The 15,763-nt window shown below is 28.6% G+C and overlaps 7 protein-coding genes across 7 annotated transcripts; 5 read left to right on the top strand and 2 right to left on the bottom strand.

Annotated features, from left to right (window-relative positions):
* Positions 1–2,200: 2,200 nt before the first annotated feature.
* EIN_294130 (multidrug resistance protein, putative) lies at positions 2,201–3,817 on the top strand (the record flags this gene model as incomplete). The annotated part of the gene is made up of 1 exon (XM_004257686.1): positions 2,201–3,817. The coding sequence occupies one exon, from the start codon at positions 2,201–2,203 to the stop codon at positions 3,815–3,817; it is 1,617 nt and encodes a 538-aa protein (XP_004257734.1).
* A 327-nt stretch (positions 3,818–4,144) lies between these two features.
* Positions 4,145–5,221, top strand: EIN_294120 (multidrug resistance protein, putative; the record flags this gene model as incomplete). Its single annotated transcript, XM_004257685.1, has 1 exon — positions 4,145–5,221. One exon carries the CDS (start codon positions 4,145–4,147, stop codon positions 5,219–5,221), a length of 1,077 nt encoding a protein of 358 aa, XP_004257733.1.
* Positions 5,222–5,368: 147 nt separating this feature from the next.
* Positions 5,369–5,950, top strand: EIN_294110 (multidrug resistance protein, putative; the record flags this gene model as incomplete). Its single annotated transcript, XM_004257684.1, has 1 exon — positions 5,369–5,950. One exon carries the CDS (start codon positions 5,369–5,371, stop codon positions 5,948–5,950), a length of 582 nt encoding a protein of 193 aa, XP_004257732.1.
* A 1,097-nt stretch (positions 5,951–7,047) lies between these two features.
* Positions 7,048–7,959, top strand: EIN_294100 (ribonuclease DdI precursor, putative; the record flags this gene model as incomplete). The annotated part of the gene is made up of 1 exon (XM_004257683.1): positions 7,048–7,959. The coding sequence occupies one exon, from the start codon at positions 7,048–7,050 to the stop codon at positions 7,957–7,959; it is 912 nt and encodes a 303-aa protein (XP_004257731.1).
* A 2,649-nt stretch (positions 7,960–10,608) lies between these two features.
* Positions 10,609–11,190, top strand: EIN_294090 (hypothetical protein; the record flags this gene model as incomplete). Its single annotated transcript, XM_004257682.1, has 1 exon — positions 10,609–11,190. The coding sequence occupies one exon, from the start codon at positions 10,609–10,611 to the stop codon at positions 11,188–11,190; it is 582 nt and encodes a 193-aa protein (XP_004257730.1).
* A 1,500-nt stretch (positions 11,191–12,690) lies between these two features.
* On the bottom strand, positions 12,691–14,222 carry EIN_294080 (hypothetical protein; the record flags this gene model as incomplete). Its single annotated transcript, XM_004257681.1, has 2 exons — positions 12,691–13,988; positions 14,111–14,222. 2 exons carry the CDS (start codon positions 14,220–14,222, stop codon positions 12,691–12,693), a joined length of 1,410 nt encoding a protein of 469 aa, XP_004257729.1.
* Positions 14,223–15,300: 1,078 nt separating this feature from the next.
* Positions 15,301–15,763, bottom strand: EIN_294070 (hypothetical protein; the record flags this gene model as incomplete). Its single annotated transcript, XM_004257680.1, has 1 exon — positions 15,301–15,763. A coding segment is annotated over one exon (463 nt), but the record flags the coding sequence as incomplete, so codon positions are not given.

Below are 15,763 nucleotides of genomic sequence, written 5' to 3'. Positions count from 1 at the left end.
AAATAAATTATAGAACAAATATAAGCATCAGATAAGTGTGTAATTTTTCATTTTTAATATTTGTTTTTTAAAGATTTTTATTTATTATATTTAAAAATCTTATAAAAGTGAAAATTATAATAAATAAACAATTAATAATCAAATCATTTTATCATATATTTAATTTAATATTATATTATATTATTTGAATATTAACACATATTAATAACCACTAATACTCATTGTATATTTCTTCAAATATATTCCCGAGTTATAATTCAGTAATAAATCCATATACCAATCAATATTTGCAAATTATAAAAATACGTTGTGTAATTTTAATGTATTTTAAATGTATAACCCTGTTGAACACAAAAGTACACAACTTTAATGAATATAGAAGACTCAAATCGTGTTTCTGAAACTCCTGATACCAATTTAGAAACCGAAAAACCGATTTGTAACATCGCAAACCCATCACAAGACGGTTCTATTAGTTTATTATCATTGTTCAGATACACTAATTGTGTCGATATACTTCTTTTAATTTTTTGAATTATTGGTTCATTTGCTTCAGGCGCTATAAAACCTCTCACCACTCTTGTTCATGGTAAGTTGATAGACGTTTTCTCTTTCAGATTTGACGAACGTGTTTCAACTTTACCATTAAAAGAACAAATAATATACAACCATCAATTCGTTTGTTTAAATATATTACACACACTCTTTTTATAATTTTTAAAGGATTATTTTTCATAAAGAGACGGATGTGTATAAATTTATCAACATAATAAAACAATTACTTCATATTATTATTTTTTAAATAAATTTATTAAATTAACTTTCAATTGTTCAATGAAAAAATTAAAACATTTTCAAATAATTTTTATTGAAAAAAATATTGACACAATACAATTTATAGTTTATAATCGTAAATTCAGTTATTAAAAATATGTTTAATTAAAGATTTTCATCAGATTATCTTAATGTATAACAAATGTCGTATACTTGTGTTTTTAGTATAAAAATTCATTTTAATACAAAAATAATAAACAACATTAAAATTAAAATAAACAACTTATAAAAAAACAAAGTTTTTAGAAAATAAAATAATTATTAATAAAAAACCCAGGGTCGGCCAAACGATCATGTTATTGGAAAAAAACTTAAAAAACAATAAAATGGTAAATAACATTATCATTTTTGAAAAACAAAAAGAAAATGACAAAACACGATTATTTATACCAAAAGATAAAATGAAGAAAAATAAAACGATAATTTATATTAAACACCAAATTGTTTTCAAATTACTTTAAATACAATATAATAATATTTCTTTGTGTTGATTTAATTGTACACCAAACCTTTCAATTGTAAATTATACATGCAAATAAAACTTATTCAAAATTACTCTGATAACAGTTTTTTTTTATTTGGGTGATAATAATTATTTTGATTGATTATTATCGTATTATGAATTATCGATTTTATCAAGAAAACGTACTAAAATTAAGTTTTACTGTTTTGAACGTAATATGATTCACTCCATTCGAAAAATAATACATTGTTTGTTTTGTATTATGGCTAAAGATAATAAAATTACTTCTATTTGATTGTTTAATTTATACGATAATTTAAAAGGGACACAAATGAACTTTTGTTAAATTGACAAATATACATTTGTCAAATGACAAAAATACAGACATTAACAATTAATATTAATGTGTATGTTGAAAAAGTATATTAATTGTTTAAATAAAAATTTTAAGTTGAAATCACTAAAATGATTTCTAATAATTTTTATTGGTTGTTAGTACCTTCTGTATATACAACAATTATAAGGAGTGAGTATTGTTATTTAATTTTAAAAACTTTGCATTTTACCATTTCATATGCTTTTTTACTGTTCAGTTATTGTTCTTTAAAACTGGATTATAACACATTAAAATGATGATTTAAACAATATAAAAATTTAGTTTAAATCGTTAACTATAGTTTTACCAATTTTTAAAAACATTTTAACAATAAAAAACTTTTTAAGTTTTTTGTTAACAACATGCTAAAACTAAAATATATATTGACACGTATTAGAGATTGCCACGAAGTTGTTTAAAAACTGGATCTTGGCCGACCCTGAAAAACCTTAAAATTGAATCTTTCTTTAATAATTAACAAACAGGAAACAACAATTGGACAAGCAATTGATACTTTATGTCTTCAAATGTTGCTATTTGGTTTAAGTTTAGGTGTTGCCTGTTTTATTTTACACTTCTGTTTCTTTGTACTTTCAGAACAACAAGGCATCAAAATTAGACTTCTAGATTTCAGGTCTTTATTAAGACAGGACTCTGGTTGGTATGACTTTCAAAACAGTGGAGAGTTAACAACTAAAATCATAAGTGATGTCAAAACCATATCAGACGCCATGTCTCCAAGAGTAGGTGCTCTCTTCCAAATGATTGGTACTGTTCTTTCAGCAATAGTTTTATGTTTTGTCACATGTTGGGACTTAGCTTTAGTCCTTTTTTCGTCGATACCTTTTATTGTTTTAAGTCTCTACATCATTGGATTTGGTGTCTCCAAAACGACTCAAAAAGCCGACAAATACATAACAAGTGCAGATGGACAAGCGGAGTCGACCATTGGCAACATCCGCACCGTACAATATTTAAATCAAGAAAACAACTTTGCGTCGTCTTACAATGACAAGATGAACAAGGCTGAAAGGTTTTTATACATCAGAGGAAGTCTAACTGGACTTGGGATAGCAGTTGCAAATTTCCTTATTTTTAATTCTTTTTCGCTTGGATTATGGTATGCTTCAATGATCATAAGAGGACACGGCGGGTCTAAAAATACGTCGGCTGGTACTGTAATGACAGTCTTCTTCTCTATTATTACAGTGATGCAAATGTTGCCGACCATTGGAACACCACTTGAGTTGCTTTCTAAAGGAAAAACAGCGGCATTTCGAATATACAATACCATTGATAGAATACCAAATATCGACACTAAAGATAATTCAGGAAAAAGACCCGAAACGTGTGATGGAAAAATTGTTTTTGAAGATGTGCAATTTAGTTACCCAAGTCGACCTGAAAAAACCATTTTGAATGGACTTGATTTGACAATTGAAAAAGGAAAGACAGTGGCTCTTGTTGGAGAGTCTGGCTGTGGGAAGAGTACTACAATACAATTGATTCAAAGATTGTATGAAATCAGTGGCGGGTCGATAAAAATAGATAACACCAAAATCGATGAATTGAATGTCAACTGGCTTAGAAGCCAAATTGGGATAGTTGGACAAGAGCCTGTGTTATTTAACTGCTCGATTAAAGACAACATACTTCTTGGGGCAAAAGAAGATCAAAAAGTGACAGATGATGATATCAGTGAAGTCTGCAAAATGGCGAATGCAAGTGACTTTATTAACAAATTACCGAATACATATGACACTCTTGTAGGTGATAGAGGGGCACTTCTATCTGGTGGTCAAAAGCAGCGAATTGCAATTGCAAGAGCTTTAATAAAGAATCCACAAATTTTACTATTAGATGAGGCTACAAGTGCACTCGACACACAAAGTGAAAAAGTTGTGCAAAATGCCTTAGAAAAGGCTGGTAAAGGTAGAACAACAATAATTGTCGCACATCGACTTTCAACAGTGAGAAATGCAGATTTGATTTGTGTGTTCCATCAAGGAGAAATAGTAGAGAAAGGGACACATAACGAGTTAATGGATTTAAAAGGAACTTACTATAACTTAGTCAAACGGCAGTCTTTAGAAGAAGAGGCGGATCAAGACGAAGTCGATCAAAAAATGAAAAATTCAAATTAATTAAAAACTGACAAATTGGAACAAAAAGAAGATTTGGAAGAAAATCAAATCATTGGAGATCCAAAAATAAATCAAATTGAACAAACAAAACACGAAGAAACTTCTTTAAAAATTGAAGAAAAAACAGAAAATGAAAATAACGAACTTTTAGACGCTGCAAACGTTTACATCAAAACAAAACAAACTGAAAATGAAAATTTGGATTTAAAAAATTCGAATCGATTTTCATTTTTCAGAATTTTATATGAAAATTTGAAAGTCGATTTTATTGCATTTCCAATTGGTTTTATTGGTTCTTTAGCATCTGGTTGTGTTTCTCAATTGTTTATGTTATTTACAATTGACACTTTAGTCTTTTTGCTTCAAATCACACCAACGACTACATCTGACAGTCACATACTTCATGAATTTTACAACAAGGTAGTTGAGCTCTTTTGTTTTTCATTTTGGATATCTGTGACAGTGTACTTTTATGATGGTCTCTTACTATCATCCAAAGAGAAATTGAACATCCATTTAAAGAAAAAGTTGTATTCAAAGTTGTTACAACAGAATGTCGAGTACTTTGATAGAAAGGAGAATTCGTTGGGATCAGTGATGAACAAGTTAAACAGTGAAACTAAAAACACGCTTGGAGTCACTGGAGACAACTTAGGGGTTTTATTTAAGATTATTTCAGAAATTATTTGTGGCGTAGTGTTAGTCTTATTTTATTATTGGCAACTTGGGCTCTGTATAATTGCGATCTTCCCAGTCCTCCTCTTCTTTTTGTTTTGGAATGGGTACTTAAATTCAGAACAAAGTTCGCCAGCAATTAAAGCTTATGAAAAGTCTGGAAACACATTAATAGAAGCCATTGAAGCTATTAAAACAGTTCAATCACTTGGTAAAGAGAATTTCTTTGGTATGAAATATGCAGAGAGTCTTGAAAATCCAAGAAAAGGGATTTTCAAGTGGGGATTTTTGTTAGGAATATTTGAAGGAATCAACGTATTCATTTACAAGACTTTGGGCTCGTTCACCTTTTATGTTGGATTCAAATTTGTCAGAAAAAGTTTTGTGTATGATACAAATGTCAGTGTTTTCATGAAACAATTGATGGATAAATACGTCTTAATGCAAAAGGGGACGTATCCTTTTATCAATGCTTGCACCACTTGTATCAATCATACTGAAGTCATTCCAGAAATGGGTCGTTCATTAACTTCAGCGAAAAGTGTGTTTGATATCATTGACAGACAACTCACTATTATTGAAATGTCTGATCTTCAAAAAACAGAGAACATTGATGACACGCAAAAGGAACAAAACAATGCTAAAAATTTGAAAAATAAGGAAATAAATAACAATAAAAAAGGTATAAAAAAATTCAAGTTCGAAACTAAAATTGAAGGTAATTTGTAGTTCAAAAATGTCTATTTCAGATATCCAACACGACCAGAAAATAGCGTCTTAAAAGGTCTTGATTTTACTGTTTAAAAAGGGAAGACTGTTGCTTTGGTTGGAGTTTCTGGGTGTGGAAAAAGTACTTCAATACAACTAATAGAGAGAATGTATGACACAACTTTTGGAACAATTGAAATAGATGATAAAGATATTAAAACACTTCCACTCCATAAATTAAGAGAAAGTATTGGAATGGTCGGACAGGAGCCCGTGTTGTTTAGTGAATCGATATTGGACAACATTAAACGAGGAAGTTCTGACGAAGTCTCTATGGAAAAGGTCATTGAAATAAGCAAAATGGCTAATGCACACGACTTTATTAGCGCACTTCCTGAAGGATATAATACACTTGTTGGTGATAGAGGAAGTCAGATGTCTGGTGGACAGAAACAGCGAATAGCAATTGCAAGAGCTCTAATTCGAAATCCAAAGATTTTGTTGTTGGATGAGGCTACAAGTGCACTCGACAGTGTATCGGAAAAAGTTGTGCAAAGTGCATTAGAAAATGCAAGTAAAGGAAGAACAACAGTTGTAATTGCACATAGACTTTCAACAATTCAAAATGCAGATGAAATATGTGTTGTTATTCGTGGTAAAATAGCCGAGAGAGGAACACACGAAGAACTTATGAGAATGAAAGGATTTTATCATGTTTTAGCCACTCAGCAATGCGAAAATAGTAATTGATAAAATTGGTAATATGAATGATATTTGGTTAAATTCAACTTTTTATTATTGTCAATATTTCACATTTAATTTATAATAATAGATTCAAACAAAATTTAAAACATAATAATAAGAAAATTACACGTCAATTTTTATCTTATCCAGTTTTTATGTATACAATCCGCTTAATATTCAAAAGCTATAATTAGTCTTGTTTCTCGTTTTTGTGGTGATCCCCATTAATTCGGCTATCTGTATAATGAACGTATTTTGATGTAACTTATTTTTATTAGCCACTATGTTTCATTATAAATTGCCTCAACAGAGACAATTGGTTTATTAATGATTTGTTACAACTTTTGTGTAAAAATCCAAAACATGTTTGTCATTATTTTTTTAAATTCTTATACAATATTATATTTAATAATACATATTATTATTACTAAGCAGTAATTTTTTGTTTTTTTTAAATATAATTTTATTTTATTACTTTACAAAAAACTCAAAATATCTTTTTTATTACAAATACTATAATACAATCTATTATTCAATTAAAAACTTAAAAATTTTATTGTTATTTATGATTTTTTTGAATAGTTGAATTTTATTGAACTGCTTATTTTGTGAAACAGTTTAAATTCGAAATACAGTAAAACCTCCCAAGAGCGGGAGGGTGTGGTAATTTTGTTCTCTCAAGAGCGGGCATTTTTAGCCAATCAAACCTTAATTACCACTCGATAGAGAACTCTATTTTTAGTTTCAGTCTAAAAAATGCCCGCTCTTGAGAGAACCCGCTCTTCAGAGGTACCGCTCTTGGGAGGTTTTACTGTATAATGTTTTCAACAGAGCCAACTATTTCGAACAAACTCCGTATTTATCTAAAAATAAAACATTTTCTTGTTGTATATTTTTGAAAACAAGAATTTCAAAAGCAAAAAATTGTTGTTGTTCTTTTTTATATATAATGATATTATTCATCTATAAAAACAATGTTGATATTTTATTTTATTGTATTAACCTTGTCACAACATCACAGGACCAATTCGGCTGTTGAATCAATATATAAATCTAAAAATTCTCAGAGTACTGCTTTAATTTCTGTTTCAACAAGTAGATTGATGAAAACTAAAGAATCAATTCAATTACCATCAACTTCAACAACACACAACAACATTCAAACACATGAAGATATTAGTAGGAAACTTCGCCTGGAATTAGTAAATAACAATGAAAAAACATTCAAAAAATACAAAGAAAACGTACCTAATACATCTATTTTTATAAAACCAAAAAACTTTAAGTTCGTTTTTCAAATGTGTGGAAAATACGAGGAAAAAATTCTTCCTGTTGATTACTCTCTGTTTGTTCAGTCCTGGCCTGGGGAATTGTGTGACAGAATGAATTGTCATGTTTCAACGAACACCAGGTTTGTTCCCGAAGGTTTTTTGATACATGGATTTTGGCCTCAATCAAACGAAGGTTTTATTAACTGTTGTTCTAATGAAAATTCAATTGAAAATGTTGAAAATTTGATATTGACAAATAAAGAGTTGAAAAAAGAAATTGGAAAGTATTGGTTTTCAAAAAATAAATGCAGATTTGCATTATACGAATTTGACAAACATGGTTCATGCACTTTGGATGTATTTAAAGGAGAAAGAGGTCCATTGGACTATTATTGGATGGTCATTAACTTGAGAAAGAATATAGATATTTGGACACTGTTGAAAGAAAGTGAATTAAAAGTAAAACCAATGAATAGGTATAAATTTGTTGAAATAAAAAATGTATTGAAACAACAAATTGGAGTCGAACCCGTAATTAAAAGCACCAACTTTGGTTCGATAGCAGAAGTAGTAATTTGCTATGATTTGAACGAAGAAAACAAACACAATCCAAAACCAATTAATTGTCCATATTATATGTATGAAAATGAATGGAATAACTCCCCTGAATATATCTATTTTAAACCATTTCCAGAGGCTTTTAAAAACATCGAGAAAACAACAAAAACAGACTGCGATTATTAATTCTGTTTTATTTTATATTACATATTAAAATAATTATTATTAAAAATACAAATAACAATTTTAACAATTAAAAAATTAACAAGTTTGTTTATTATCAAAAAATTGTCTAATATACATTTGGGAGTAAATTTAATAATATAATAAATTAACCTTAAGTTCTTAAGAATCGTAAGGTTAATTAGTAAATATTTTGTTATTTGCTTTTGAACTATTGTTGAAACACATTCAACACATCATTATTCGGGTGCAAATTATTTAATTCAACAATATTCGGCCCGTCCACCGTTTTTTTTTCAAATTACATTTGAAATATTGATAACAACGAAATTATTGATCTTCTTATATAACTCTCAATTAAACAATAAATTGTTTTAATTTTTATTTAATATTTACTATTATATAAAATACATGTGATTATAAAACCAAATACTAATAATTAAAAATTAATAAAAACAACGAAATGTCAAAATTCAAAGTTTTAAATATATAAAATGAACTTAAATCTTTTATTATTAATATGAATGTAAAACTCGAAGAAATGTTTTTGATGAACGTCGTGTTATATATTAACAATTTTGAAACAATTGTAAATATTACTTGTGTAAATACAAAATGTGTTTCTGTTCTTTTTCGAATGAAAACAAATCCCGTTATAATTGAAAAAAACATAATTATGATCATTATCATTTAAAAGAGTATTCCAAATATTATATATCAAGAATAATGAAATTATTTCCAAATATTTGCACACTTACACTTCCTTCTTATTATATAACAATACCAAAACTTTTAATACGAAATATTGATTACATTAAAATTACAAAAATAAGACGAGACGAATGGGAGTATGTTTGGTTACAAGAACAATTTAAAATCAAAATTGAAAGAGACTTTCTTCCTATATAACTCCCCAACTTTTTGACAAACTCGACTAAACTCGCACAACAAAATGCAGTGTTACCAAAAATGAAAACTATTGTTATTAAAAACGTTGGTACTTTAAAGTGCTTATTGAAAGAAATTCAATTTTGTCAGAACATTGAAGATTTGGCCATATATGAAAAACGAAATGAGGACAACACTGATTTATGGAAAGCACTGATTTGTCATAAAGAGTTTATTCTGTATTTGCACAAATTAAAAATAATCACAATTAACGTCGGTTATCTAGAGCATATAAAAGATACTTTACAATACATCGAACAATTTGTAGAACGCCTTCCACCATTAATATATATTGTGAATATATGTGGAGTAGAAACAGTTCAAAATTATTAATCAGAACACAGAGAAATACGTCAAAAAGTCAATTTTTTGTTGAGATCAGTTGATAATTTGAATGGTTTCGTTCAAGAAAATCAAAATATTTATTTGGATAACACGTGTTTTGAAAATGAAATAATTATTAATGAACAAGAAGTGGATCATATACAAAACTTGTCAAAATTATATCAACAGTATTTTAAAAAAGTTGTTATAAAAATTGAAAGTGATGTATTTATAGATATTTCTAATAAATTTGCAAAAGAAATTGTGATAATCAATTGTCTTAATAATACCAACATTAACAGCAATAACAACCAAATCGATTTAAAGGTCTCATCGCAAGCAACGACATTATCTTTTTCAAATTTGAAATATATAAATTTTATATGTGACAATGAAGTTAAAATTAATATAAAAAAGGAGTTTAAAACGACGGTTTTGACTGAAAATATCCCAAACGACTTTTTTGGGAATGACACCATTTCAAAAACTTTTTTAAAAGAAGTTAAAAACGAAATAAAAATACTTAAACCAATTGAATTAGTTTCAAGTTGTATCGAAAAGGTTCTTCTCACTCAAAGCGCAATTCTCAATATTAACACGATCAATTTTGATAACGTTTATTCTCTCACAACAAGCACACCTCAAACTCTATGTTATATGCCGAAAGAACTAAGTCATCTGAAAGTGTATGAAAGCCGACATGACACGTTTGATTTACTCAAATTTAAATTAAAAAGAATAGAAGAAGTATATTCATATAAAGTCACGTTATACATTCCAAATTGCTTAACATCACTCATAGTTAACTCGAGTAATTATTGCAATTATTTCGCACTTGAAAAAGTTAATTTGTACGAATTTTCAATGTTTCACTCCACTTCTAACAAAGGCAGAAATATTGTTGTGGATTATGTTAAAATATATGAAGAGACCGAATACCATTATGATCACTATTGGAACGACACAATAGTAGATGGATTTGAATATAAAGAGTTACTTATTAAATCTCTATTAACTCGATGGAATGGAGACATCTACTTTGAAGATACTTCTCAATGGAACAGAGCCCATTTGGAGTTAAATGACACATCTAAAGTGTTTGAATTGTTACCAAACGAGTCAAAAGATTATTATGAAAAGAGACCAGTTTATAGTATATCAGATAGATTATACATGGGAGATCATTACTTCAATTTTGATGAAATGGGTGGTATTCAAAAGATCGGTAACTTCACTTTTAAACAGAACACGTTGGCTCTAAATTTACAAACATCGTTTTACCAGAAGGATTAAATACACTTGGGTTCGGTGCTTTTCAAAACATGAATTTAGTCACTTCCAAGAGACATTAAAATCCTTCCTTATAAAGTTTTCTCAGGTATGAGAAACTTAATCGAAATTATATCACCACATGAAACACTTGAAATGGAAGACTTTACATTATGGGCTTGTAATATGTTGAGTGTACACCCAAAATTTATACCAACAAAATATGCTTGGTATATAGACAAATACCTCCTTTCTTTTTGTAATATTAAAACCGTTTTTGTCTCACCAAAAGTGGAAACTTTACCAACCAAATGTTTTTGTGATGCAACAAAAATTATTAGCATCACTATACCATCAAATGTCGGTTTTGTGGAAAATCATTGTTTTTGTGGGTGTACAAACTTGGAAGAAATCAACTTTGGAAAAAACACGTGTTTTGATAAATGGGTCACTTTTGCAAATTTGTTTTCTCTTACTAAAATTAGTTTACCAACAACTCTCACCAAAATTAAAAAATTTATGTTTAAGAACTGTTGGAGATTGAAAAATATCGATATTCAAAAGAATATTGTCAAAATTGGAGATTTTGCTTTTCAAAATTGTAAGTTTTTGACACAAGTAAAAATTCCAGAAAACGTGAGTTATATTGGTATTGGATGTTTCAAAGGATGCATAAGTTTGCATATTTTTTAATTGATAAGTTAAACAAAATTATTGTAATTTTTAATATCAACATTAAATTTTTTAAATATTCATTAAAGATAAAAAAAGTTTACTATGTATAAAATTAAAATTTATTAGGTTGAATACAATAAAACTAGACTTACGACTACAGTAAAAAGCATCTATTTGTGGGTTTTTAAACAGAAAAAAAAAATATTTATTTGTGTGTTTTTTATTGAATTGTGTAGTAAATTCTATTCACTTTTTATACATAAAAATGAAAAATTCTAATGATATTTGAGTATTTTAATTAAAATAAAACTATATTATTTATTCTAGTGTACCTAAATTCAAGGTTTGAAAGCAAAATAACAATTTGTGGGTTTTGCATTTGATTGGTCCATTGACCCAAAAATAGACGTAACCCACAAATATAACTTTCAAATTGATGCTTTTTACTGTACTTAATGCTGTCTTGATAGTTATTGTTTTGTTTATTGAAACTTTATGAAAAAGAATATTTTTGATCAAATAAAAATCATCAAACAACTCCAAAATAATTTGATTTATCTTTTTTTATCAATTTCAAATAAAAAAGTGAATAACATAATTAAATTTGTTATTAAAAAAATATTTTTTGCAACAAAAAGTGTTAACAAGTTACAGTCATGTGATTGCCAAATTTCGAACCCAATACTAACAGTAAATAAAGTTAAAAATGTTATTCATTTTATTTCAAAAAAAACTCGAATGTAGACTGTTTAATTACCTAATTTTCATTATCCTCATAATAATCCTCTTTCTCGATATTATTTCCATAGTTCTTTGGGTAAACAATTTTCTTCAGATTGTCGCAACCCTCAAAAGCCAATTTCTCGTCCACATACATCAATTTTGGTGGAAGTATAATTTCTTTTAAGGTTTTGCAGTTTCTTAAACACCTTTTTTTCATAATCACGGGATATTGTCCAAATTCAACTTTTTCAAGACTAATGCATCCATCAAAACATCTGAATGGCAAGTCCGCGTGTTTTATAACAGCTTCTTTGAGACCAATACATCCACAAAACATAAGATTCCCAACAGTTTGAACTTTTTCATCCAATACAACTCTTTCGAGTTTTTCACAGTTTTGGAAACACCTTTTCCCAACATACTCGAGTTTTGGAGGAGAAATAAATTCTTTCAAACTTTTGCAGTTAATAAATACGGAGTCATTCAAACTCTTGAATTTATTTGGAAATTCAACAACTTCGAGTTTTTCACAGTTCTCAAAAGTGTTATTTTCAAGTCTTTTAACACCACTTGGAATGACAATTTTAGTTAAACTTTTGCACCCACTGAAAACGCGATTTTCAATTGTTTCAATGCTGTCTGGAAGTATTATTTCTTTAAGACTCACACACCCAGCAAATAACTCACAATTCAAGATATTAATAGTTTTAGAAAGCACAACTTTTGTTAATTTAGTGCAGTTTTTGAAGCACTTTAATCCAATAGAAGTGACTGTGTCCGGAATGATCACTTCTTCTAATTTATTGTTGTTCTCAAAAGCGCCATTTCTAATCCATCAAATCCGTTTGGAATATCAACAACAGCTCCGGTGAATTGATCTTTTTCAACAACTTTTCCTGTTAAATAATTAGGACATTTTGAAAACACGGTATCATCACACACCAATGATTCGTCTTTATTAACTTTTCTTAAGTTCGAGCAGTCATTGAAGCATTGAGTTCCTATTTTCGTGACACTCTTTGGAATTGTAATTTCTTCAAGACTGGTACATCCATCAAAGCAATTGGAATCAATTGAGACAAGACTGTTCGGCAATTCTACAATTCGAAGATTAATACAATCAGAAAAACATTCATCTGAAAGTGTTGTGACGCCGTCTAAAACAACAACTTTAGTCAATTTGTCGTTGTGACTAAAAGCACCATCCATTATTTCTACATTTTGGAGTACTAACTCTTCAATGTAACAATCACTAAAAGCAGTGTACCCAATCGTCTTCAAAGTGGATGGAATGCCATGTGCAAATAATTTACGAGTTTTATTAAACCCGCTTTGTTCGACTATTGTGATTTTTTCTAGATTCTTTATTTCACTCAAATTCGAGCAGCTTAAAAACATCCCAAATGGAATTCTAGTTATTCCTTCAGGAAGTGTGACACTTTTCAAATTCACACATTTCTCAAAAACGTTCATTCCAAATTCAACAACAGTATTTGGAATTACAAAATTTTCAAATGATTTGCAGCTTTTAAATGCATTTTCTCCAAATGAAGTAACAGTACTTGGAATGACTATTTTTGTGACATTTTTACAGCCTCTAAAACTTTCTTTAGGAATTGATGTGAATTTTTCATCCCAAACAACTTCAGTTATTTTCTTATTTTTAGAAAACACCCCTGTTCCCATTACTTTCAGATTTTTTGCAAAGAACATTTTGTCAAATTTACAATTTATAAATGCATAATCGCCAAATCTGGTCACTGAATCCGGAATAGTTATTTTTGATAGATTTACACAATTACTGAACGTTTCATCATTAATTTCTTGGATGTTACCTTCAATCACCACTTCTTCAAAATTGCAATTTCCAAAAGCACCTATCTCAATCACCTTAACGTTTTTGGGTATTTTAAATACTTTTTCTCCATCAAGTGGACACCCAGAAAAACATCGGTCTCCAATTTTGGTCACATTCATTGGAATATCAACACTTTTCAAACTATAATTGGAAGCAAAAGCTGCGTCTGGGAGTTTTGTTAAATTACTCGACAATTTGATGTGTACCAATTTATCTAATCCACTGAAAGCTTCATCTCCAATTGAAGTTACATTATTGGATAATTCAATTGATGTCAACGCGCTTATGTTAATGTTTTTTTTGGGGGGGTATTAAAAACATCATCAGATAGTTGTCCAAATACTTTCGTGCCAAGACTTTGAATGTTGTCTGGAACAGTGTAGGAAACCAGATGATTGCCGTAAAACACGCAATCTGGAAGCGAATGCAAATTTTTAGAAAGAACAATTGAAGTCAATGGGCACCCCATAAAAGCGAATTTATCAATAGAAGTCACTGAATCCGGAATTAAAATGCTCTTTAAGTTTGTACAACAGCAAAATGCATTCTTTTCAATTGACTGAATATGGTTTGGAATTTTGAAAGAACTAAATGTGTGTTTTTTGAAAGCTTTATTTTCAATGGTTTTCCATTCTGGTGGTAGTTCAGTTGAATTCAAATCGACTTAACCTGCCTGTTTTTCTTCTTCTTCTCCAGACTCACTTGCCGAATCACTACTGTAATTTATCACACAGTTTTTCATTACCCTATTTTCGATGTTTTGAAAAATTGTTATCCTTTGTTTTTCTTCTTCTTCATTATCTGAACTATGAGTCTCGTTTTCTTTCAACGTTTCATCATCTTTATTGTTCGATGATTGGTTATTACACTCTTTTTCCATTTGATGTATTTTGAAATTGTTAATTCTTTTTATTCACGAAACGGGCAATCAAAATTGTGTTAAATTGATTGGTTTCTAAAATGAAATTACACAATCGTGTAATTATATATACAATTTATAATTTTAAATTATCATTTATAATTTTAATTCGATTAATTATTACACTATTTGATGTGTAACAAATTTAAAAAATTAATTATAAAATCATAATAATTAATCTGGATTTTGATTATTTTAAAGTGTGTTTATTTTATTGTGTATATTAAAAATATTTGTTTTTACAGAGTGTACAAAACTGTTAAACACGGCGATTATTTAGATCAAAACCATCATTATCTTTTTACTATCTTTTTTAAATGTTTTTTAAACAATTACGATTTTAATCCGATTATAAATAAAAATGAATAAAAAAATTCAAAATATATCACTCGAGTCAATTCACATGTTCGATGTTTTTTCTTTTATTTTTTTCAAAGAACATTAAAAATGCAAATTTCATTTATTATTTTAATAATCAAAGAAGACCCGTTTCATTCTTTCGAAAGATATTTTGAAACGCAATATCTTATTTAAAATATTACAACAACAAAGACAAATGTAAAGAATAACTAATTTAATTCATGATTTTAACTTAATGTAAGTTTTTTATACACGAAAACAAATTAAATCAATAAGGACAGTTATTTCTTGGAATAGTCTCTGGATGTCTAAGAAATTCTGGGTATGTCACAAATAAGGCTTCTTCATCACACTTTGAACCGTCGTAATAATAAATTTTGTCGGGACATTTTATCATTTGAGGGTCATATTTATTAGAATTCGTGTCGTAACAAAATCTAATTTCATAAATAGATTTTCTGTTTTTACAAACGACGGACGGTTCTATTCCAACAATATTTTGCAAAACTTTTTTAATATCAACAATTTTGTACAGTTTATTTGTTTCAACTTTGAGGGCACTTTCTTGGAGCAATTTCCAATAATTAACCTTTTCGTATAAATACAAAGCAGTTCTAAAATAATCAAATGGCCCGTTTTTTCCTTTATAAGTGAACATTGAGCAACTCCCATGTTTGTCCATTTGATATGCAACAAAACGACACGCTGTAATGGATGGCCACTCATTTCTT

This window comes from Entamoeba invadens, assembly GCF_000330505.1.
Source record: "Entamoeba invadens IP1 unplaced genomic scaffold scaff_1105074726009, whole genome shotgun sequence".
NCBI lineage: Eukaryota > Evosea > Mastigamoebida > Endamoebidae > Entamoeba > Entamoeba invadens.
Note: the sequence above shows the minus strand (reverse complement) of the source record. Positions and strands in the feature narration are given on the sequence as shown.